The sequence below is a fragment of the Fusarium oxysporum genome, genomic scaffold, assembly GCF_000149955.1.
Source record: "Fusarium oxysporum f. sp. lycopersici 4287 supercont2.54 genomic scaffold, whole genome shotgun sequence".
In the NCBI taxonomy this organism is placed as follows: Eukaryota; Fungi; Ascomycota; class Sordariomycetes; order Hypocreales; family Nectriaceae; genus Fusarium; species Fusarium oxysporum.
In genome coordinates this window covers 1-24,201 of record NW_017264854.1, presented here as the reverse complement: position 1 = coordinate 24,201, position 24,201 = coordinate 1, and the positions used below count along the sequence as shown (strand labels likewise).

The window sequence follows — 24,201 nt, the reverse complement described above, 5'->3', positions numbered from 1 at the left end:
CTGACGTTGCTATGATACGATGTGAGGGGATCAACCTGTCGATCACTAAATTGAGTTTGAACAGCTGAATGTGATTAAACCTTATCCAACAGTCACCGGAGATAAAAAGGGAAAAGAAGGAGACGATCCCCTTTTTGTCCGCCACACCTATCGCAGGACGGAACTATCCGGATCACCACTGCCAGAGCCCGAAGTTTAGTGCCAATGCGCCAATTTAGCGCTCTTTACTTCCTTATTACTCCAGGGCTGATAGCGTACTGGAATTAGGACTTTAGCACGCGACAAAAAAAAAGGCTCATTTACAACCTGCATAATTCTCAGCTGCAACATCATGCTACACAACAGGCGATGCGGTGGATTCTCAAACAGTCCTCGAGCAGACTCTTGTACCCCCCCTGAGCCGAATACTTGACTGACATGAGAATCTTTCGGTGGTGTAGTTGAGCCCTGCATGCTGCAAGCTCATCCCTGTCCAATTGAGCCTGTGCCGCAGCCCACTACCTCAATACATATGTAACTTAATGCCAACGCTACAGAAGCAAGCTCCCTGCAGATCCTAAATCGGATTAGATCTGAGCTACAGCTCATCTGGTCGAGCCAACCGGCTCTTCCCTGTTACTCATCCTCCTCGGTACAAGGATCCCTTACATCCTTATGAGTGGGAGTCCACAGCGACAAGCATCTTCCGTTGTTAGTTCTAGCATTTTAGTCACTGGTCGGATGGCTTGTGCCGTTTGCCCTCGAGTCAGTGTTTTTCGGCTACCCGTTTGACTCATGCGGGGCGAGCCAACTAAGCAAGCTACGTTGGCCACTAAAGTATGAGACAGGGTAAAAAGTGTGAGAGACCCCGCACTGGATCGCGTCCTCTTTTTATGCCTTTGTCTGCGAAAGCAGCGAAAACCTGGATAGAAGTCAGTGAAAAGAATGAACTTTCTGGCTAAATTCATTATGCCTTCAGATGCAAATCTCAAGGCTGCTTAAGCAGTCGTTTAGTCACGCTTCCGGCATCAAAGAGGCTTATATTATGATGCTTCTAACGGCCAAAAGGGACCTCTTCCCTTTCGTGATGCCGAGCTTTGTTATCACCGCTCCTTTCGGACTCGTCCTATCATCTCTGCTATCCTGCTAAGCCGATATCATATCAGGATAGGCAAGTCTGAATGGTTCCTTGTTTTCCCATCTTCCTTGTATAGGTGTCACTCATATTTTCGATTCTTTACTTGCTTTTCTTCATTTGTATAGAGGATACCGTTTGGGAACTCATGCCAACACTGGAACATGCGCGCTTACGGTGGCTGTGATTTGGACTCAGGGGTTCAAGGATGGGACCTGGGATATTCTTTTTTTGGTATGCAGTGCTCCGAAGTAATGCCCTTTTCTGTTACGAACAGAATTATTCAACAAGAAAAAGAAACGTGCGTGAGGTATGTTGTGATGGAGTATTATGCAGGCGTTGTCGTCGAAGTGAATTGCGTGGTCTTTGATAAAATGAAACAAGGTCATTGAGTGCGACGTCGGGTATATTAGAGAGGTGGTTGTGGTAATTAGTATAATCTCCTTCGCTGCATCCGCACCTGCTCGAATGAGATAACATACGCTCGGAGTTCTTTCCTTGCATCGTCGGACAGCTGACTCGTCTGGCCAGTTGTTGAAGTGCTCTGCATGGAGTGGAGGCTGCTGTGAAGGCCCGAGGGGGTGAATGATCGGGCGTCAGAAGGGGTCGACTGCTCAGAGCCATAAGGCTTGTAGCGGAGTTGGCTCATGTGTCTCACACCGTACGGTTCCGCGTTGAAGTCGTAGGCGGTAGAGGTAGAAGCTCAAGTTGGAGGATTGCAACGACTCAGGGTAGGACGGAGGAGCGAAACCAGGCGGGCTTGTAGTCGAGGTCTTCTGGAAGTCGGCCAGTCTCCAGGATTCAGAGCAGTAGGCGTCGGTGGAAGATTGGACCTCTCTGTCGCAAGCGAGGCAAAAGGAGTGATTCCAGAGGTCGAAGTCCATGGCTGCGGTGGATTTTGGCAGCGCTGCCCTCAAATCAAATAAATCAAATCTGGTGTCTTATTTGAAATATTTGATAGCCCGCGATGCTGGATTTGTTGTTTGAAATATTTCAAATCTCACCATTTGTGCTCTTAGCTCAACTCTCCTAGCCACTATTAGGCCCCAGCTTCACCGCACTACCCATATACCGATAGCTTTAAAGGCGAAGAAGGGTGGGGGCAAGGGCCGGCACGCATGGCGAGAAGTAAATAGGCTGCCAACGACGATCTGACGATGTGGAGGCGAATAGGGGAAATATTAGGAAGCTACTTTCTCTTTGGCGGATCTGGGAATAATGATTGGTAGCTCACTAATGGGTAGTATCAGCAAAGGCTCTGATTGGACAGATCCACTCCCCAGGCATTCACCAGGTTCTGGGTAGGCTATCCCACATGTGCTTTACTGTGGGTCCCGGCCTCTCTCACACATCTCTCCCCATGCCAACTAAGTTTTTCGTCTCTTGACACCATCAGTCACATGCCAGTACAGTTCTCACGAGGTACAGTGTTTGGCACCCTAAAGTCTTCGATTTTGCCGAAGCTCAGGCTCAATTGAAGAGTTGATCTAGCTCTGATCAATAATACATTATAATAAAAGCCATTCAACGAGATTAACGTGGTTGATAAGCGAGTGAGTCAGACAAGCGAGTGAGTCAGACAAGCGAGTGAGTCAGCGCACTGTATAGCTAAAAATAGCCTACCCTATAGTGCCTAGCTACCTTAAATAAAATAGCTAAGAATCTAAAAAAACTGTTTTTACATAATATGTAGCTATTTATTTATAGAAATATTTTTTTTAAATTTTTAGCTATTTTATTTTATATAGAAAAGCTTATTTACACAGTGTAAGTAGTGTAAATAAGGCTTTTTTCATTTTACTTATATAATAAATTAAATACAATTCTTTAATTTAGAAAGAAGCTGTTTTAAATAGTTAAATATATAATATCTTAATTCTAGCTATTTTAGGGTTAGCTTGAATTTTATATAGGCTTTTTAAAAGTAGCTTTTAAGGTATAGGTTAAGCTGACTCACTTGCTTGTCTGACTCACTCGCTTATCAACCACGTTATCTAAAGAAAGACTTGAATAAAGCTTGAGTGGTTTACTTACCACTTCCCAACAGCTAACTTAGTTTTTCGGTGGGAAGAACGAAAGCAAAAAAAAATATGCAAAATAATAAAATAAAATAACAACCTCCTCCGCCGCCAATTTCGATCTTATATCCGCAGTAACGACACACCACCTCCCGTCACATGCCTTTACCATGCTTATGATGGGCACCAGCGACAGTCTTCACCTCAACGATGATGTTTTGGCCCGTCTCCGCTACTGCATGGGCAACCACCTCTTCCCCGAATGGCCACTCGCCGGCCATTTTCTCCGGTGTATCATAATCTGCATAATCAAGAGGATCAAGTAACTTACGGGCTGCTGCATAGGCGTCGGCCCGGTGTATAAACGTACCCTCAATCTGTGTCTCCTGCACACAGCCCGTCCTGTCCTTGTTGTAGTCAATCATTGTCTGCATGACATAATACAACGACGGTATCCCTGTCGGCATGAATATGCCGCCATTGGAATCCATCAGTAGCTTCTCGTCATTGGGCGTAGCTTGTATCGAGATCAAGAAGACTTGACCAGCAGGCGCCTTGGCGTAGACGAGAACGCCGTCGCCATGATCCCATTCTTCGGTGCTGCTTGAGTGGATGGCATATTCAACAAAGTCCTCGGGTTTATAGCCTAGCGTGGCCAAGACCCTGAAGGCGGAGTTTCTGGCGGCTTCGAGGGTAGCATTAGTGCCGAGGACGTAGATGGATCGTTTAGCTCCAGAAGGATCGATGTGGTAATCGATGACCGTCAGAAAAATGTGGTACAGTAGCTCTGGACTGTTCGTCATGACGAAGGATATGTAACCTCGGCTATTGGTCTGTGTAATGATATTTGAGTCAGGTGTTTGTATATGGGATCTAGTTTTATGAGGAAAAAATTGTACAGTTTCTGATGTGCGGGGTGGGTGATATATGCCCTTTACCATATATGCCTTTTATGTTTCAAGAACCTAATCTTATGCACATCTTTTTGGTATCACGGGCTGACTACATGGTGAAACCCTGGTTAGCTGGTGTTCATCCAGAAAGAAAAGGGTTGGTTTCTCGCACATGCCAGCCATTAAACTAGGTTCTGGACACGAGACGCACTTAGGGCGGGGAGATTCGAGACTTCGGGCCTCTTTGACTCATACTCAAGGATGATGTGGCGAGATGGTGAGGTAGTGGTACAAATCATGTCTATCAGATCATATGGCGGACCCAGCCTACAGACCATGTCCATCAGATCATAGGTCGGATACAGCCGAGAGCACAACACGACGCTCTTAACGAATGCAGGGTCAGGTTACATAAGAACCACCATGTCTGAAGTTATTTTAAGCACATAAACCCTGTTGGCTACCCTTGTGCCCTTGTCTGAAGGGCGCAGACCGGTTGATTTGCCCTACACGTAGATGACATGCCTGCAATAAGCAATACTACTCCCGATTATCCGAACAGTGATAATCAAAATTCAAACCATACACTACTGGGATGGCTCCCAGTCAGTATCACGGTGTCACTTTTGATTGCGGTGGTTTTGTTTCTCATGTTTATTCCCAGGTATTCCTTTCTTAGTAGAAACTGATACTTATTTCGTCGCCTAATAGCAATACAGATTATACGGGTTGGTTAGATATGGCAGGACTGCAGGCACAGTAGGGTCCAACAGCTCCCGGGGACCTGTATCGACAGAATCCGCCAGCACTAAAGACAGGGATTTACCTCATCTCGATGCTATTGCTCCCCCAAAGACAGGCAAAGAGATGAGGCTGGAGCTTACAGACGGAGCGCACGTCTCTTGGGCGATGCTGAGTTCGGACACGATATGGTATATCCTCTTGACTCCTTAGTTCTTGTAAGAAGTACTTGACTGATCATTCACCTCCCTGTTTAGTGCCATCTGCCTAGAGGGTATTCAGGATACTGATATGGTTCGTCACCTGGCGTGTGAGCATACCTTCCACTCAGATTGCATTGCTACGTGGTACCTTGCAAAACATGATACATGCCCCATATGCGCATTTCATTTTGCATCGCCCAAGCCTGTGCTGCAGAGGCCAAGCCAAGCGCATGTATCAAGTCATCGGGCAAATGATAGTTCTATATTAGGGCATCTGTAGACTTGTATCTTACACATTCATTGTCCACTTTGCGACTCCAGCATTCATGCATAGAAGGCCAGGCTATCCTGGGTTTTTCCACGCCTTGGCTAGTAAACCTCAAATTGGATCACTTTTAGGATCACGAAGCGGTAAAGTTGCAGACGGAGTACGTTAAACAAAAGTCTGTGGCCACAAATGCAACTTTTTGTTTATATCTAGCCTAGTCTTTTTTCACCATGCCTTGTTACATGATAGATCCCTCCTTGCCTGAGTTTGTGTTACATTTAGTCTTCTGAACCTTAGGTTCTAGTTCTGGACCCTAATAACTGAGACTTGACTACCATAAACACGGCCTGCTAGCACAAGGACAGTCAAGTGTCAGGGTCTGGCGGTAGGGTAAGTCGAACTTTGCATTTAAGCATGATACAACTGTAAATGTCGTAAATGTCAATGCATAATTGCTCACCGATCTTATTGGATTGCGGTGGTCAACTTGCTCGTTCTTGCGCCCTTGCCATCATAGACCAGCAATCTTTTTGGGTATGTGCACCTTCTGTTGCAGACGGGAGCTCTTGCTTTAGCTGGTCTTTGATGGTGTATCAACTGACCCAGATTAATGTCACAAGCAATCGGCATTGGTACCTCCTCGGTCTATTCGCTGCTTATCTACGGGACACAAGCTAAAAAGGACACTTTTTAGGTATGGCTAGCTTACAAAGTTGCGTCAATTAACCCTCCTATACGAAAGCCAGTAAGTGTTGTCCTTAAACCTTCATCAATTTAATTATCGAATCCAGTGCACACACGAGCTATAAATCACAGACCACGCAACCTCAATTCAAGGGGGCTTTTATCCGGACTTGATTTTTCCTAACCAACCATCAAAGCCTGACTAAGCTCTTTAATTTTGCATGAAAGCTGTTTGTTTTCTTCCTCCAAAGCCAAAATGCGCTGCCTCGCAGCATCTAAAACATCGCCTCTGCTGAAGCAATAGTTCGTTTCCAAAGACTTTGCCTCCCCTGGTCTCTCGTCTTCCCGCCGTGAGGCTTGCAGTACCGTGAGCAACTTTTCGAAGCGCAGATTCAAACGGGTCCGGTACTGCTTCTCGACGTTATTGTGGCACTCGCGAGCTTGCTGGGTTTTGGGGGCAACGGCTGGCTTCACTCGGAATCTCTTTGGCTTGCGAGATGCTGAACGCAATTTGACCCCTTGGCGAGCGGCTGGGGCACCTCCCCTGTTTTGGTGGTTGTCGTCGCAGTTGTCCTTGATGCCATTTTCCTCGGACAATCGTGTCGAGATTGTCTTCTCATCTGTGCCAGACGTGGCACCGGCGGAATTTCCTTCCATGCTCTCTGATCCTGTCCGACTTCGTCACTGCCTACAGGTGGGCTAACGTAGGAGAAGGCAAGATCTGACGAGCACGGTTCGATAGGAGAGGAAGTCGTCAAGAGTTGAAATGTCGCAAATGCTGGATTGGCGTAAGCTGTTGAAAGATCGTATGACTTGATCCTACATGAAGTGTCGGTGAAAAGGGTGTCTAAGATGCATGAGCGTCAAATGAGACATTATGACGCTAGGGCGCTTCTTGCCTTGATGGAATTGATTGCGGATAGAGTCGAAAGACGGCTATGGGTTGTCAGCGATGGCCACTACGAGGAATGTTGGATGCTATAAGGTCAAAAGGATGGTTCGGATGCAATAGCAGACGGGCGAAGGTGGAAGCAAATTAAACGTCACCTAAAGGTGGAACTGAGTTGCTAGCTTCTTCTACGCACCTCGAACAGGCTGTCTTTTTGTGTCCCAGTATAGCCCACTAAGATCGGTCGCTATGTGCTCCGGGTGGTAAAATTAAAAAAAGAACTTAGGCGCTATAGTATTGCTATCCACCGGACGATGTTGATGGTTTGCTCAAGTGTCATATTTATGCTCCACCCATCCATTCGCTAAGCCGCAAGTTTCTATAACCGGGCTGGGTTATTCCCACCATTCTGATAAATCGACCCAGGTGGCGTGATGGTGCAGAGTCTTGGAGTGTCATCGTGGTGCTACTTTGAGAAGGTGGTCGTATACTACTAGATGCTATGCGGTAGAATAGACTCTGAATCAAGATTAAAACTACGGTCTAGACTTTCACAGTACAACCAACCTCCCTATTTGTTGATCTAGCATCGACTTGTGTTAGTGATCATGTAGCAAATTTGCCTAGATATACTGTTTTAATAATGTTAGTAATGACTTGTTCTTTTTAATCGTTTTTCTGGAGATTTCTTTGAGATTTTGCTAAGAGACCCCTTCTAGTAAGTTCGCGCTAGATGAACATATAGGGGATGATTTATACAACATGCACATAGGCGCGGGCTTCAAGAACCAAGTCCGTCGGCGTCAATATGCTTGTCTCGTTCTCTGCAATCTCGATCGACTGCCCGCCACCCCCTGCCCTTAGTCCGACTTCTGCTATACTCACGGCGATAAGGTGATCATTCAAGCCTCCAAAGTTTTTTTCATTCCCTATGATGAGAGTTGGTGCCTGGCTAATATGGTTTGGTCGCCGGTAAACGGACGTTTTGATCGCTGCTTACATACCTGCAGGCAATTGCCGTCACTCGCGCCAGGTTTCCTTAATGACGCCCCAGACAGGGGATCCTTGCTGCAACGATCTAGAATGCTTAGGATCGGGAGGATCTGTATGCGTTGCGTTTCGATGCTTGAGATATGCAAAGCACTTTCTACTTAGTTATCGCAGAAGCAACGAGGATACAGATTTGTTCCCAAGGAGACTTGTATTTTGGAGAGAATGCCCCTCTTTTTTCTTAGTTTCCCTGTGAATGAGTGGCAATTTTGGCGCCTATGGCCCTCCCACATTGTCCATCGATAAACATCTGACAACGTGTCGCGGTGGGCTGGAAGGATTATGGCACTCCCGAGATGCGGTTCGCCGGCTCCGGCTTCCTAGGCAACGCCACAGGGAGGCCTCTCCAGGCTCTTCATTGGATGAAGCTTATTGTCTAGTTTAGTGCGCACATTGTTTGTTGGTCAGATCAATCGCCAGGACAAATTTAGATGCGTATGGGATGCCGCAAACAACTGGCGACTGGCAATCCCTTCATCAAACAGTACAGTTCATCCCTGAAGCTGATGCTTCAAGACTCAACTTGACCAGGATTGCATATGGTGGTTATTACAATAGATAGATCCTTCGATCCCTTGAATTGTCGAGGACCTCCCGTCCGTACCGTGCCCCACAATACCCCTGTCATCAAGAAGGTGTTGAACAGGTGCTGGGGCCTCACGTGCAAGCAGGGATACTTTAAGATTACAGCCGAAATGGTAAAACCTCTAAGGGGTAGATTTCAACAGAACACAACATGAATACACCAATTCACATGAATGAACCGAATACACGTAATGTCTGACACTGGTTACCATCCAGGACCACCTAATGCATAACCCAACCTAATGCATAACCCCACCTAATGCATAACCAAAATTTCGCTCCTCCGATACAAAATCCAAATTTTGATGTCCACAAAAACAGGCCCGATTCTCAATTAATAAATGAGGCTTTGGAGAAAGTTTCTAGAAAATTGCTCAAACTTTACTGTCCGCGTGGTTTTTTGACCTCCCGACCGCTGCGTGTGCGCTGGCAGTGCTTTGTTACGACCATAAAGTCATCACTTTCGTCCTCTGACCTGACACCCACCTCAATCACCGACTCAATCTCCTCATCCACATCCACCTCTATTTCTGCCTCTTTTGAGTCAGGAAGAGCTTCTCTAGCCGGTATATTCTCCGACAGAGCCATGAATCGTTGATTCGGGTTTGGTACCGCTTTTCTTTTCTTCCCTCGCCGCACCTGGGCCATCTGTTCCTCGAGGCCAGTAATCCGCGCATTCTGAACGGCCACCTTCATCTCTAAAGCTTCCAATCCCTTTGCGATCTTACTGTACTTCCGCCTGGTCGGACGGCTTCGGTGTTTGGCCATTTCCCTCACTTGCCGACAAGGGTGTGCTCAACTCAACGTATTTCAATATGTTGAATGGATTGACGATCAACGTCAACTCAACGTCAATCAATATCGAATACGGATTACATAAACATCAATCCATTTTGAGTTATCATTGATTGAATGGATTGAAGGTGGTGGATTTAGGGTAGCTGGTATTAGGACTCATGATTCCTGAGGAGGTTTTGGCATCTTGAATAGGTTTAGTCCTTGCGATCCACCCTTCCTGTTACACTAACCTTAATATGATTTAGCCCATCACTTCGGGCTTTTTTCCCTATTGGATCAGTGCCGACGCGCTTCATGATCGCGTTCTTCCGCGACCGTGATCCAGCTGGACGCTGTGAACCAGAAGGAATGGAGTCTACATCGCCCTCCACGAACGACGTTGACGTGTTATCTTCCTCAACACTTGCAGTGGATTCTTTAGCGACACCAGCTCCCAGCCTGCAAGAGGAAACACCACATGAAGAAGTAGAACATCAGTACCTCTGGCGTTGCTTCCCGGATTACGTTTGGTCCCAACGCGTCCGAGATACGCCATCGTGGGTATGGGGTTTCGGGTATGATGTTGAGGATTCTTCTGGTGGCCGGCGGTGGGTCTGCAGGCGCTGCATCCAGAATAAGAATCCTAAACCCAGAAGCTTCGCGGAGATGGGAATCCAGAATGCGAACGCCCATTTATTCAAGGGCCATGGAATACGCGCTCCCCCTGACAAGACGAAATCAGCCGCTGAGAAAAAAGCCGAGAAATTAAAGGCCAAGGATCAGAGGTCCATCGCCGAAGTGATGAAGCTCGATACGCGACTCCCGCGCGAACAAGACATTGCGAACAGTCTGGTCAAGGGTTTCGACCGCAAGCATTTCCAGCGCCTCCTACTCGAATGGATCATCGAGGAAAACCACGCATTTAGCGTCTGTGAGCAAGGAAGACTACGCCAGATATTCGAATACCTTAACCCACTTGTCAAGATCACGGATGCCAATATTACCAGGACAACCATCCGCCGCAAAGTTCTCTCGGCCTACGAAATGCACAAGGATAAGGTCGTCGCAGCGCTGAAGCAGTCATGCGGCCTGATTCACGTCTCCTTTGACGGATGGAAGTTAGGCAACAGGCACAGCTTGTACGGGATTGCTTGTTTCTTTCGGGATGAGAATAGCCAGCCACGCAAGCTGGCGCTTGGTGTACCGGAATTGAGAACTCGCCATTTCGGACACAACATTGCGGCCGAAATACTGGACGTCCTTGACGCTTATGGCATCCAGGATAAGATTGGGTACTTCACACTGGACAACGCGGAAAGCAACGACAAGGCCATGGAGGTAATTGGTGGCGAGCTCGGGTTCGTCGGGTCGAGGAGGCGTGGGCGCTGCTTCGGCCATACGCTAAATCTCTCGGCCAAAGCACTGCTGTTTGGCCACAACGTCGAGGCTTTCGAAGAGCAGTTGTCAGGGGAAGCTGCTCTGTCTGAGGCGGAGCACACACTTTGGCGGCGCAAAGGACCTGTCGGAAAGCTGCACAACCTGGTGGTTGACGTCCGAAGGTCGGACCAGCTTACTTATTTGCTGCGGAGTATACAACGCTCCGAATTCGATCTATCCTCGGACCCCAGGATTAGAGCGAGGCAGCCGGTCGATTTGATCATTGACAACGATACCCGGTGGCTTTCTCAACTATATATGATTAGACGCGCCATCATTCTTCGACCATTCATCGAACAACTGGTCTTGAAGCATCGTCGACAGTGGGAGCAGGACAACAGATCAAAGAGGACAGGGAATCTCAGAAAGTCTGCAAGGGAGCCCCGGATTTGCTTGGAGGAAAACCAGCTTACGGTCAATGACTGGGTAGTCCTGGAACACCTAGCTAAGCTTCTTGGATTCTACGAGGATGCCGTGAAGACTCTGGAAGGCGATGGCCAACAACGCAAGCGGAAAGGAGGGTGGGTTGGCTCGTACGGGAATGTATGGGAGGTTATCCAGGGATTCGAGTTCTTGTTGGAAGTGCTCGAGGACTATAAGCAGCTTGCTTCTGAGATACCCGACGCGGAGCACTTCCGAATCAATGTTAATCTGGGTTGGGAAAAACTCAACAAGTACTACAGCAGGCTGGATGAGACACCAATCTATTACACGGCCTTAGCGCTGCACCCGGCTTTCCGGTGGGGGTATTTCGAGAATGAGTGGAAGGATAACACGAAATGGGTGATGAAGGCGAAGCAGATGGTCCGAGAAGTGTGGGAATCGAACTATCGTCACCTGCAGGTGGTCCGGAGTCCCGTGGACGACGAACCAGTTGCGAAGCGGCAGCGAAAGTACTACAACCCTTTTCAAGCGTACTGTGAGCAGCGTTCTACATAAGTAAAGTAAGTAAATTTTTCAGGCTTACTTACTTACTTACTAACGATATCCATACTTACTTGCCACCCCGAACTACTTACTTACTTTACTTGCTTACTTGCAAGTAAAGTGGATCCATATACCATAGCCAATCATCTTACAGCATCGTGTCCTGATGTCCCCTTGGTTTTGCCCAGGAAATCGCACCAGTGCGAGCCCAGTTTCTAAGGCATTGCAATGCCTCCACAGTAACCCAGTGCAGGGCGTTCCTTTGTGAAGATATGGTGAGCTTTGCGGCACTGAAAACACGTTCATCCTCGCTGGACATGGCTGAGATAGAAAGTAGGTCCATCGCCAGATTGAATAACCGTGGGAACTGAGTCTTGCGGCCAAGCCACCATTGGAGCAATTGCTCTTCTTTGAAGTCTTCCTCTGGAACCATTTGTAGGTATAGGTTGATCTCATCCGGAGCTTCTTTCCTGGCCTTCTTGGGGAAGTTTGCAGTGCGCAACAATAACTTTGATCCATGAAATGCCGGAGGGGAGTCTGGAGACACTGATGCCTGATTACCTTGAGCATAGTGCCTGTCAAAGTAATCTCTGAAGTCCCGAAGGATCGAGTCTACTTGGTTCGGTAGCCTAAGCTGCAGGAACCCAATGCCGTATCCTGGGTGTAATATCATAGCTGCCCAGTAAACAACGCTCCGCTCCATCAAATTGCGGTATTTGTCGAGCTTTGACATTGCATACTTGATCGAGTGTTGTATGAAATGTAGCCCATCGTCGGACAACTCGAAGGGCTCAGGATCTAGGTCCTTGTCTTCGAATTGTACCGAGATCTCTGCTTGGTATAGTGGAGAACTCGGTTCTCCGCTGGTAGTCGATTCCATGGTTGAATATCTGCCCCAGGTAGATACGCCAGTGTCCTGTTGCAGCCCTCCCTGTTGCTCTCTCTCTCTGCCATCAGTAGGCGCAGCGACTATGATACAATCAAGTACTGGCTCTTCGAGAGTGATCCTCGGCGCCCGATACGGCGCAGGGATAAGGTTGGAAGAATACCGCTGTCGCATTTCAGATAGATGGTCCTTCAAGAGGTACATGGTGGGAAGTACCTCTGCAAATCTAGGAGCGCGACCCTCAAAGTGCTTGGTATACGTGAGGTAAGGCTGTAGGATTTCGATGATCTCGGCGAGTACTACCCAGTCTTCACAGCTAAGAACGTCCTCGGCGGAGACCCTTTTTCTTCCTTGGGGTCAAGAAGACTAAGCTTGCAAAAGACATCGATAATGTCCCGAAGTCTGAGCGCGCGATGGACCATCAAATAGACAGAATTCCATCGCGTATCATTATCTGCCTTGACCATCAAGCCTTTGAGAGTGTCGTCGACAAACCATACTCCCAATTCGGCCATGATTGATTGGTCGACCTTGCCACTCGTGATGGATAGGAAAAGCTCCCTACGCTAAGGGTTTCTTCTGATCCAGTAGACCAGATTATGGAGGTTTCCAATAGAGCCTCTTTTTCTCCATTCACGGAGTAATTCACATTCTTTCTTCTGGTCTTTCTCCGCAATGTGACTGTCGAATATGTCACTAGAATCGCCCTCTAAGAAGGCCTTTGCCGATAGGTTGAGGATATGGCCAACACAGCGGATTCGCCGCTCGCCTTCCAAGCCCTCAAGCCAGTAGGACTTGCCCGGGGATTAAACATCTTAAGCAAAGCCCGGACACAAGTATCGCAAGGGTCAGCGTTATCTGCTGTGAAGAACCCGATCTTCTTTTCCAAGCCGTATTTCCGGATGACCTTAGCCATCAAGATGGCCTGATTTTCGCCACCGTGACTGCCAGAGAGCTTCTCTAGGCTGATAAGGCGGACTTGTGGTGTCCCGGCTATGTCAACATAGTACGCTATCACCGAAAGCATAGCAATACCATTAGGCGAAGTCCACATGTCAAAGGAAGTATGAACCTTTGATAAGGCTTTATTCATCTCATCCTTTAACATCCTCGTGTGTTCTTCGAATTCTTGTAAGATCCACCTTCTTACGGTGTTTCCCGACGTCGGCAGAACTTCGATAACAAACTCGTCATCTAGGAAGGCAAGAAGCTGTCGAAATAGCTTGTGTTCAACACCGTGAAGAGGGATATTGGCATCCGTAATCCAGCCGAGAAGAAGTCGCTTGAAGATGTCTGCTCTACTCTCAACGATCAGCAGCCTTCTTTTGGCGGCCCGCTTTTGCATATCAAGGACCGATACAGAGGATGACGGAGCCGGAGATGTTCTATTCGACGATTCGGGCTCTGAATCAGGACCGTTATCGTGTGCAGTAGATGGCTTATATATATGATGGTCGTTGTTCAAGTGGTAGATCGGGGAGGTAGTTGCCTTAGCCTCCAATATCTTAACCTGGTTCCGTGCGTCACATAGACCACAAACCCAGTATCGGCCACCTGCTGTACCGTCGTCGCTAAGCCTGATGACGTATTTGCCGTACCGAAGGATCCATGAAAGGCTTCTCCTTCGCTTTTTGTGTATCCAGTCCTCTAGGACATATCGGAGACCGTCGATGTATAGCGAAGGGAGTGAAGAAGGTTGAGCGACGTCGAGATGCTCAGGCCGAACGGTCGCCAGTTGGCTTGCTACGCTTCTCGTGCGCCGAAGGTTCGAAAGGGCATTATTGCCAGCCACGGACTGGGTCGTCCCGAAGGAGGAGGAAGAGGAAGTTCCCGCAATGGATTCTTTGTCAGGCATCTCGAAAATAGAGCGAAATACGGGTATCCAGGTTCGGGGATATCAGCTGCGTCAATGCACTGTCGCGTTGCTGCAGCAGATTGTTGCGCGATAAGGACCAACTGTGGGAAGGAATCCTGTTAGACAATTGGCTCTACAGGGATCAGAGATGGCACCAGTTAATTGATGAGAAATATCTTAGGAATAAAAGAAATTTGAATAGCCATGTGTTCAGGTATGGCTATTTAAGCTCATGTCGTTAGGATTGGAGCACTTGATGCGACAAACCGGATGTGAAACCGGATACATGACCCCAACGTATGGGCCGCGTTTCACATCCGGTCGCACGGCGCTTGCGGTTTTGTCCCACTTACTTAGATCTTACTTACTTACTTGCTTCTTAGAGACTTTACTTACTTACTTCGCTGCCGGGCTTACTTACTTACTTATTACTTACTTACTTGGTTACTTACTTGCAATTACTTTACTTATGTCGAACGCTGGCTACGGCCATGTCCTTACGGTTAAGCGAGCCAGTGTTAATGAGCAAGTCCATGATCGTGGGAAGAATGGAGATTGAAGTTGCATTCGCTTCGTACTGCACGCGAGGGATATGAGGATTCCTGAACGTGTTGGGCACCCGAAAGTTGTTGACATGACCATTCTTGTAGGTCCCGGTCCCGGTGGTGATATTCTCTTTGAATGCCTGCCCATGGTCTCCGGCAAGAACCACAAGAGTCTCGTTAGCAATGCCGTGTTGTTCGAATAACTGCAGAAGCTCACCGAGCCATGCATCTTGGAACCTCACAGTATTCAAGTAGCTGTTGAAGTCCCTATGCCATCCCATATTCCCTTGTGTATTCACATACTCGATCTTTTTGGAATCACGAGGTAGCCCCCAAGGGTGATGGGTTGTGCTAGTGAAATGGGAAAAGAACATTCTCTTATTCTCCCGTTGCAATTTCTCAATCAGCTCTCGTACGTGTGTCTTTAAAGTTGTTTCAGGGTATCCAAAATAATTGATTTCTTCCAAATCAGACCGTACCTTAGCTCTTTGTTCCAAGACATCCTTAGCAACGATCTCTTCGAAACCCAGCTCATTGTTGAATATGTCCTGGCGATCATACTTGTCTGTTATAGATTGAAAGAAGGCTGTGAGCCATTGCTGCTCCAGAAAGTCGTTTGAAGCCGAATTGCTCCCCTTCATCTGATTGAAGAGGTGTAGGATTTGTGAGATGCAAGGTTGGTAGCTCTGCGCTTCGGACTCTTGAAAGCCGTCGACAGGCATAGGCCAGACTCCACAGTGAGTCGCTGCCAAGCTCTTGAAGGAGAGAGAAGCGGCAGCGAAACCACCTATAACGTTGATGCCACCGTAACCATTCAGCGTTGTCTGACCCCTGTTGTAGGGGAAAGAGCTCCTCTCTAGTGCTTTCCAGCATGATCAGAGCAACGTGCTTGATCTTGACTGTCCCATTCCTAAATGAATCACTAAGGATGTCCAAAATTCCTTCATCCTGATTGGTGATCCGAAGTGGGTCGCTCACTGGATTGTAGAACATACTGTCGCACTGAGCGTGCTTAAAGGGTTAGAGTGAATATGATGAGCAGCAGCAAATGTGTTGATTGGTTCTATCTTCTCTGTGGGGTATTCCATCCCACAGGTTTTACTTTAAATCACCCGGGGCCCCATAGGGACACGCCTAGGCGCCTCTCCACTTCTGCACGCGTAGGCGTGCGGATTATGTCAGCACCCAATTTGGCACAACTCCACAACTGCATTTCGAGTTTTGAGGCTGGCGGGTTTCAGAATCCCGAGATTCAGAACTGCAATGATTCCTAATTATCAAGCTGAATACAATTCCTGCTGCTCTTTTCCATCATTCTCAGCCGCCTCCCAGATGTCGCGCAAGCCTCTTCTGCTAGAAAATGGATTACTTTCCATCTCTGCCGCTACCTGAGCCTCCACCCGATCATCTTCTGCTTTACTCCAATCCAGGTACGCCATCATCTCTTCCTTACTCCAATCTCTAGATCCGGTCGGTGTCGTACAGAGTTTGCCCATCTGCTTCCAGTCAAGACACCACTGGTAGCTTGCTTTGTCATACCGCAAAGGTAGACCTAACGCCCTCCGATACTGCTGGTTAGTTTTGACGCTACCACGAGGCTGCGCCTTATACCAAGCATCTCGAGCAGCAACATATCTCCGATAGATGGCTTGTGGGTCATCATATCTTAGTGTCGGCGCCACTGATGCTGTTGAAGATGATGCTACTGGCGACTTCCCTCCCTGTGTCGATGGTTTTGCTGATGACACTGCCGATGATGCTGCTGTCTCTATACTAACGACAATGCAGCTAGTATCATCCCTGCCAGACCCAGCATGTCCGGATAATCCTGATGATGGGTCTTCCAGTGGTTCCCCTTCCTGCAAAGATGATACAGATGCAGATACTGCTGCTGCTGGTCGTGCTTCCCCGGATAATGCTGGCGAGAGTGCCACTGGCATTGCTTCTACCTGTGCTGACGATGATGACAAATACAAAATCCCCTCGTACCGTTGAGGGCATGCCTTTGACGTCATCTTGTGTCCTAATTTGTGGCATCTACTGCATGTAGGTCGTGCTTTTGGCTGCGCTGCTGCCTGAACTGCCTCGAATGCACTTGGTTCTCTCTGAGTGCTCGATTGCGATTTACTTGTGGTAGAATCGGCAGCTATTCGATTAGATCGGTGTCGAGGCTCCAATAGCACCTGATGAACACCATGACGACTCAAATGCCAATGCGGGTGAAAATGCTCCAAGCGAAGGGTTTGGCCTTGCTCTTGTAGAGCCTTGAGAATATGGGCGCAAGGGAGGCCGTGGGATCGAGAGAATGTACCGGTACAACTAGGCAGGTCTTCTTTCATAAGCCGCTTCCGCTGTTCTTCAACTTTGCGTAAAGCCTCGTGAGATATCCAGCCACGTATGGCACTATATAGTGATCCAGAGAGCTCAATTGGTATTCGCATTTGCTGCCTGACTTGGTTGGAGCGCAGCTCAGATAATTGATTAAGAAGCGCATGTTTCATAGCTCTCCACGCCTCGAAGAGATCTAGCGTAGATTTCTTGAGGTGGCTCTTAAGGAGCCCATGGATACCCTCAACCCGTGAGGTGACCACATTACCAAAGTGAGGGTGCTGGTCGACCCAGGCCTTAACGAGCTTTTTCTTGTACGGATCGAGCCAGTTGGACTTGATGTAGCCAACCTCTTCGAGATATTGAGGCAGATAGCGCTTTTCAAGCTCTTGTACGCGCTGGTCAAATGCCTGTTCATCTGACGACCTCATAATCGAATGCCAGTGGTTGAAAAAGTCATTCCAATCGCTCAGACCTTGCTGATAGGCCTCAGACCCTTGCTTATGGTGTACGAATGTTGGCTGGCAATAGCGGAGGACCGCCTTATTCGCATGCCACAGGCATAGCAGGGAGATCGAAGACGGAAAGCAGCTCTCTACAGCGTTCATACAGGCCTTATCACGGTCAGTCAGAATAACAGATGGAAACCTTGTGTTGCAGAGTTCATACAGGGACCTGAGCCGGTCCAAGGCCCATATGAAGTCCTGCTCAGCCTCGCCATTAAGGAATGCGAAGGCGATACAGAAGGATCGCTGACAGGCATCAACACCAATCATATCAAGCAGCGGCATTCCGTATTTGTTCGTTTTGTATGTGCAGTCCAAGAAAAGTAGATCTGGGTAAGCCTTCAAGTATGCCAATAAATCCGGATGGGCGAACAACACCGCCGTGATTCAGTTATCTGAGTCAAGCTGCATCCGGTTCCAGAACCCTTCCTTGTCTAGCTGGTTAGCAAAAGCATGTATAGTGCTCTGACCCTCACAGAGCTCTCGTTTGCTATCTGCGAGACGGTTGTAGATATCTTGCTGGGTTGCAATGGTATTCGAGTTCTGGCGAATATAAGTCCTGATACCTTTTGGCGCTACACCAGCGTTCGTAAGGCGGCTGATTGTTGACCTGTCCACATCCGAGAGCTGCCGATGGACTGGGTGCGCCGATTTGTGCCAACTTGGTTCATGGTTGTGTGAAGAAAATTGTGGATCCGGACGATGCCTTAAAGACCAAGTCGTCTTATCTAGGGATTCCTTCGCGATGATAGAGAACCGGCAGTTGGTTCCTCGCGTAGTAGTCTTGCGCTGGTGGTCCCTTGAGGCGCTTGGTGGCCGACACCATCGATCACATGCGTTTGTGATAATCTGCCTGCCGCTGGTTGATCGCGACGATCTCCCAGTTACGAACGCGTATCCTCTTGGTGCTGCCCATTCATTGATAGCTGTGAGTAGAGCCTCTCGCGAGTCGTACGTGCCCTCTGGCGGAAGCACATCATCAGGAAATGCCGTCTGCGCCATAACGGCAACCCCTGAAAACTACGGTTGTGGTTAGCAATGGCAGCAATAGCCGCAGCCCCTGAGAAATGCAGTTGTGGAGTTGTGCCAAATTGGGGGCTGACATAATCCGCACGCCTACGCGTGCAGAAGTGGAGAGGCGCCTAGGCGTGTCCCTATGGGGCCCCAAATCACCCAGCTTGATTACTAAGGGCTGTTGTTCCTGAGGATCATTGAGACCATGCCCGGCCTGCGACACATACCATCGACCTTTGTTTCGTGGCAGACACGACCAGTGCCACCACCCACCACCATCCCCTACCTCTCTATCCACTTGGTCCGAATGATTTGACGATAGCCATTTGCAAAAACCAGCAGGAGGTGCCTCCGGTAACCAAGTCGGTAGACGGTCTCGATACAACTGGGCCAGAATGCTGTTATCACCTGGTGCCCATCCTTTGAAGTATCCTTTGGGCTTTTCCCAGTTTGTCGTATGGATGAGTTGCGGGAAGGGCCAGGGATTCCTACTGAAAGTATAGCGACTGGCCTGGCTGTTAGTGTGCGAGCCTATCATCTGCAGCATCGTGATGGGTAGGCTCGCTGACATTTGAGAATATGGTGAGGATGGGCGGACTGGCCGTCAAGGCTAAGTAGAGGAATATGGCCAGGGCCAGAATCTTGGGGTATCTGCGCGAGCTCCCGGTATTGGCCTGGGGCGGTAGGTCAAGATAGACTTTCCCATGGCTGTTACCGGCCTGGGAATTGATGAAGCTCTGATAGTCATACGTGTCCTCGAAACTGTGATAACCACAACGGCGTTTGCACATGTTCCAGATCTGCAGTGCTTTCAGAGCAATAAGTTAGCCTCTGCGGGAGACTATGTGGAGTCATGGATATTTACCTCGCAACAATGGTGCCGTAATCATGTTCAGAGACCTGCCAGCATACTAGTACAGATGCGTCTGGGAAAGCCACGATATACCTAAAATGAGAATAACACAGACGGCACTTTCCGCTTATATTTTATGCCGCCGTTCAAACGCAATCCGTCCACGGATCAGGTAATTCGGCCGCACGGCCTCGATCTCGCCACTACTCGACATATTCTATTTGGATCAGTGAACACATCAAGGATTTGATTTGAACTATATGTATTCTTCCCCGAGGCCTCCAAAACGTCTTCATCACGCAACGGTTTGTCTCTGGATCGCCAGAAGGACCTCTACGACAGTATAATCATCCCGGCGGCGTTTAGTAGCATCTCTGATCCTCTTCGCCAAGAACTTCCTAGGTCGTTTGACATTGCTTACGCAAAGTCTCGTTCCTTTCAGGAGCGGCCGGAGATGGGTCGATGGAGAGCAGGAGATGATAGTAGGGCTTGCCACTTACAATACACGCTGCCGACCGACGATCTCGCGCCGTTTTGGAGTCCCATCGTTCAGAAGGCCGATTCTTTTCTTGTCCAGACCAAGAGTGGAGAAAGTGTTGCATACTTCAAGAATCCACGGTTGCTCTTCCAGTCCCATGATCTCAAGAACATCTTTGCAACACCAAGCCTTCACGAAACCATAACGCTTGTCCACGAAACTATCCTTAGCGGCATGGACCCTGAGCAGCTGGACCTGCACTCTTGTTGGCTCGATATCGGGATGCGTGACTATGTCCTTGACCAAAATCGCGGCAGCGACAATAGGGTTGAGCCTTTTACGCTGCTATGGAAAGTGATTGCCATCAACACCTACATCAGAGACTTTCTGCAATTGCCCCTGCAACGCCTCTTGCAGCAAGCCACTTCCGCTCGTTTCTCCTTCGAGATATCGGAACGTACCACTCTCGAATCAAGGCAACGGGAGCCGTCACCCCAGGCTGTCCCAGGAGTCGTGCCTGCCGTTATCCGTGTCAAGGCATATAACTGCAATAAAGAACTCTTCTCGGTCATGTACAGCAACTACCGTCTCTTCGGGTCTGGATACCTTCCTTTACTAGAGTTCGATGACGAGATGATCGACGATCTCTCTTCTTCCAGTCAGAGTCGCGAACGGGGCACCAGAACGCAGCTGTCCCGTGCAGCAATTCTGAAGGCCTGGAATGCGAATAAGCGACACCTGAGGTCTGTATCAGATCCAAAGATGCTGTCAAATTATGGAGTTCGAAAAAAGGTCACCTTGCGCTTCGACATAATATTGATAATGCGGTCCAATGGCTATTTCCAGGCTACTCGTGAAAGCCACACCGGGCCACTCAACCGGACAGCTCCTCTTGTAGGGGAACTCAGTCTTCATCATTTACCATTCTGGACGATCCCCACCAAGGAAATAAACGCAATTCTATTTACGCAGGCCGCTCGCTTTGCTCTTCCTCTGGACCACATATTTTTCCGAGCCGCCACCGGCTTCGCTGAGCAACCAGCACCGTCCAACGTAGTAGAGCGTTACGTCCAAAGTATCCTCGGCTTTTACACGGCTCAGATGCTTTGTCAACTCTTGGTTCACAGCTTCATTGCGAGAAAATGCTGCATTACGACCAGTGGATCTAGCTTTCGTGCTGGACGGTTCTCAACAGACCCTCTCACCGTCGGGAGGAGCTACTTGAACGGCAGGGTCTGGGACTAGAAGATACTATAATGACTTCTGGGATGTTATGGATTTCTTCCGCCAAGATGGACTGGAAGCGTGGCCATCTCGCACTCGATGTACTCGTTGGCTTGTACATTCCGCGCAACCCTTTGCATCCTCGACTCGCCTCGCAGGTTAATGTTCAAACCCTGACTATGTCTAAAATCATGGTTGATATGTTTTTTCAGCAATGGCTGAAGGAGGCTCGGGTAGCATTCGAAAGTAATCAGAACCAGGAGGCAGAGGAACTCGTGGAACGGGCATTCTCTCTCGTAGTTGAAGAAATTGCAAGAGCGTATCATCAACATATTCTGTTGAAGTTGCAATCATACTGGAAACGAGATCGTTTACGAATTGGTCAAGACAAAGTGCCCCCCCTTATACGGTTGCAAGAAGGTATAGAGGAATCAGCGACTGAAAGCGGTCAGATTGTGACCGCTCAGACAATATGGGAAGTTTATGCTGAGGTATGGGCTCCCTACGCTTAACTCTACTCAGATACCGACCCAGATAAGTTACCCCAAGAGTTACCCCAAGAATTACCCTACTGGATGACTACACGAAAGTACTTGCCACCTCATGATGGGTGGTCGTCTTTCGTGTTCCGTCGTATTTTCCACCGACCCACCCCACCGTCGTGGAATCATCTTTGCTTCCTCAGACTCTACCGGGCGTTCAAAGAGTCTTGGGAGACAGTTCAGCAGTATGCAAGGCCGTTCGATTGCCGGTTTCGTCATGTAATTGGAGATTATATCATGGTTGCACTCCACAGTAGTCAGAAAAACGAGGTCGGCACCTATCAACACGACAAGTTTTGGTACCATGGAAAACCAACATTCTTCAAGATTCAATTTTGGGCGCCATACTTCTCTCCACCAGAAGATAACGCCCGTATTCCATGGCAATGGGTGAGTGATCATAAGACCCGACACCCAGACATCGCACCAGACACGAAGTCCGAGGATGTGACAGTGGAATACTTCCACTCCTTGGAAAGGGTGCTTTGTAGATTATGGTGGGAAATGCATGTACGAGACGGATCGCTTGTGTAATACCGGACTAGCACGACGGAGCTTGATCTGCTCGTCTGTCCTTGAGCACTTCTCGAAACTTGTCGGCCCACGATGGTATGCAGAACATGGACGACCCTATCAGCTCCCTTGGTACCTGCCACATTGGGAGGACCGGGAACGCGGAAGAGAGGACTTCTTACTTCTGCCCATTTCAGCCGGCATCGTCTTGAAGGAGTACGAAGGGACCAAGCACTTTCGACCGACAATACTGCTACCTACCGACATAACATGATGTGGTTGCTTAATGTCGTTGAATCCGTCCCCGATCTTTGTGAACGAACCCAGAAACAAATCCAATGGATGGACAAGGTTCTTGACAACAACGAGGGCCAATTCGCTCTTCGCAGTCATCTGCATGTCAAAGCTACAGCCACAGCTGAAAGAGATCAAGCCGATCCGCTTCTGCGATGTTTTCTATCACAGACAGAGCCTCCACAAAGGGTAGTTCGAAGTGATGAGTGCGCCTACAACACAGATGAAGGCGAAAACAATGGTTGCTTCATAGCACTCGACGAGGATGGCCATTGAGACGATGAATCCTCTGAAGAGGCCGATTAAGACCTTCACATATCGTCTAGGGCACGTGCTCTTGACCTCCTACAGCGCCGAGACTAGCGAGCAAGAAGACAGGCTCAAAGCCGGCAAGCGAGGAAGACGATTATTACCCCGTCTTTCGACTCGATTTCGTTAGCATCGTCGGTCTACCGCGCCGGCCGATCTGCAGCCCAGTCACTTTTTGACAATATATCACGATATCGTTTCGCCATTGGAGTGCCCCGTATAACGCAAAGCACGTGCAGGGCATCGATTTTGACCTAAGCGGCCGTACCTTACGCATTGCCACCGGTGCTACTCGAGAAGCTTGGTTCATCGTCATGCATCCGAGCCAGAGGGCTGCTGGCGCCAACAACCCCCCGTCGACGACACGATACAACACATACAAGTCTGTAAAGGAAAATGAGCGGAGGGGTACGAGGTAGATACGTCACGATGACGCCTCAAGCGGCGACTTGTTCCCTACACCACCGATGACTGCTGAGGGTGTGAATTGATCACATGGATCGCATCAGAGCCATGAAGCTTATTGCCATCCCATATCGAGCCATAAGTACTGGCACTATTGGGAGGTCATCGAACAAGGCAGTTGAGACCCAGAAGAGGCTTGCTTCCTCAACATCAAGCTCAGGCTTGCAAACAAACAAATCATATCAAATCGAGTCTCCAATTTGATTTGATTTGATTTGGATACAAAAATGATCGATTCGGATCTATTGGATATTTGAACAACCCCACTTTTCTCCCAAAACGATATACATTGAGCTGCTCCTATCCGCTTGGAGCCAGCCCCTTTGAGCCGTAGCCGTCTGTCCTGCAAGGCTGAATATTCACCCCGGCTGGGACGACATCGTTGGAATTGAAGAGATCAATTATCATTTTAGAGAAGCCAATACTGTGGCTAGGCTACGTACTAATCCACTCCCTTCTCTCCCTCCCAGAAGCAAAAACATTGCCTTTGAGCAGGAACCTTCCCACAGATCTGTAATGACGCCTAATGACGCCGCTTCCCATCATCGATAATCGGGAACTCTTGTCATCTGAACATAGTCAGAGCAATAGATATCGGGTGGTGCGACACGTAGTAGAATACCCCGCAGAAAGTCATCCATTTATGACGTCGAAACCATCCCTTTTGCTTGTCGCGATGTAATTTTGACTTCTCTGCTATCAATCGGCATGAGCCTACTTGCTTGCTTATCTGCTAGAAGCGGCTGGATACGCATTCTGGATGCCCCTCTGTTGGGGCAACTTCTTTGCAGATTGTCACAAGA

The 24,201-nt window shown here is 48.6% G+C and overlaps 6 protein-coding genes across 7 annotated transcripts; 2 read left to right on the top strand and 4 right to left on the bottom strand.

The window, feature by feature from the left end:
• Positions 1-294: 294 nt before the first annotated feature.
• On the bottom strand, positions 295-2,596 carry FOXG_22861 (uncharacterized protein). Its single transcript, XM_018403283.1, has one exon. The coding sequence runs from the start codon at positions 1,736-1,738 to the stop codon at positions 1,394-1,396; it is 345 nt and encodes a 114-aa protein (XP_018258597.1). The 5' UTR covers positions 1,739-2,596; the 3' UTR covers positions 295-1,393.
• A 691-nt stretch (positions 2,597-3,287) lies between these two features.
• On the bottom strand, positions 3,288-3,935 carry FOXG_17466 (uncharacterized protein; the record flags this gene model as incomplete). The annotated part of the gene is made up of 2 exons (XM_018397472.1): positions 3,288-3,433; positions 3,464-3,935. 2 exons carry the CDS (start codon positions 3,933-3,935, stop codon positions 3,288-3,290), a joined length of 618 nt encoding a protein of 205 aa, XP_018258596.1.
• A 2,000-nt stretch (positions 3,936-5,935) lies between these two features.
• Positions 5,936-7,105, bottom strand: FOXG_17465 (uncharacterized protein). 2 transcript variants are annotated; one of them, XM_018397471.1, is made up of 3 exons: positions 7,007-7,105; positions 6,821-6,857; positions 5,936-6,768 (listed from the first exon to the last, which is right to left on the bottom strand). In XM_018397471.1, the coding sequence occupies exon 3, from the start codon at positions 6,576-6,578 to the stop codon at positions 6,102-6,104; it is 477 nt and encodes a 158-aa protein (XP_018258595.1). In that variant the 5' UTR covers positions 6,579-6,768; positions 6,821-6,857; positions 7,007-7,105; the 3' UTR covers positions 5,936-6,101. The 2 variants fall into 2 exon arrangements, with proteins under 2 accessions (XP_018258595.1, XP_018258594.1); XM_018397470.1 differs by having other exon boundaries at positions 6,821-7,105.
• Positions 7,106-14,790: 7,685 nt separating this feature from the next.
• FOXG_22860 (uncharacterized protein) lies at positions 14,791-15,865 on the bottom strand (the record flags this gene model as incomplete). The annotated part of the gene is made up of 2 exons (XM_018403282.1): positions 14,791-15,734; positions 15,796-15,865. 2 exons carry the CDS (start codon positions 15,863-15,865, stop codon positions 14,791-14,793), a joined length of 1,014 nt encoding a protein of 337 aa, XP_018258593.1.
• Positions 15,866-19,681: 3,816 nt separating this feature from the next.
• FOXG_17463 (uncharacterized protein) lies at positions 19,682-21,296 on the top strand (the record flags this gene model as incomplete). The annotated part of the gene is made up of 1 exon (XM_018397469.1): positions 19,682-21,296. The coding sequence occupies exon 1, from the start codon at positions 20,028-20,030 to the stop codon at positions 21,294-21,296; it is 1,269 nt and encodes a 422-aa protein (XP_018258592.1). The 5' UTR covers positions 19,682-20,027.
• Positions 21,297-21,315: 19 nt separating this feature from the next.
• Positions 21,316-21,787, top strand: FOXG_22859 (uncharacterized protein; the record flags this gene model as incomplete). Its single annotated transcript, XM_018403281.1, has 1 exon — positions 21,316-21,787. The coding sequence occupies exon 1, from the start codon at positions 21,320-21,322 to the stop codon at positions 21,785-21,787; it is 468 nt and encodes a 155-aa protein (XP_018258591.1). The 5' UTR covers positions 21,316-21,319.
• Between the last annotated feature and the right edge of the window lie 2,414 nt (positions 21,788-24,201).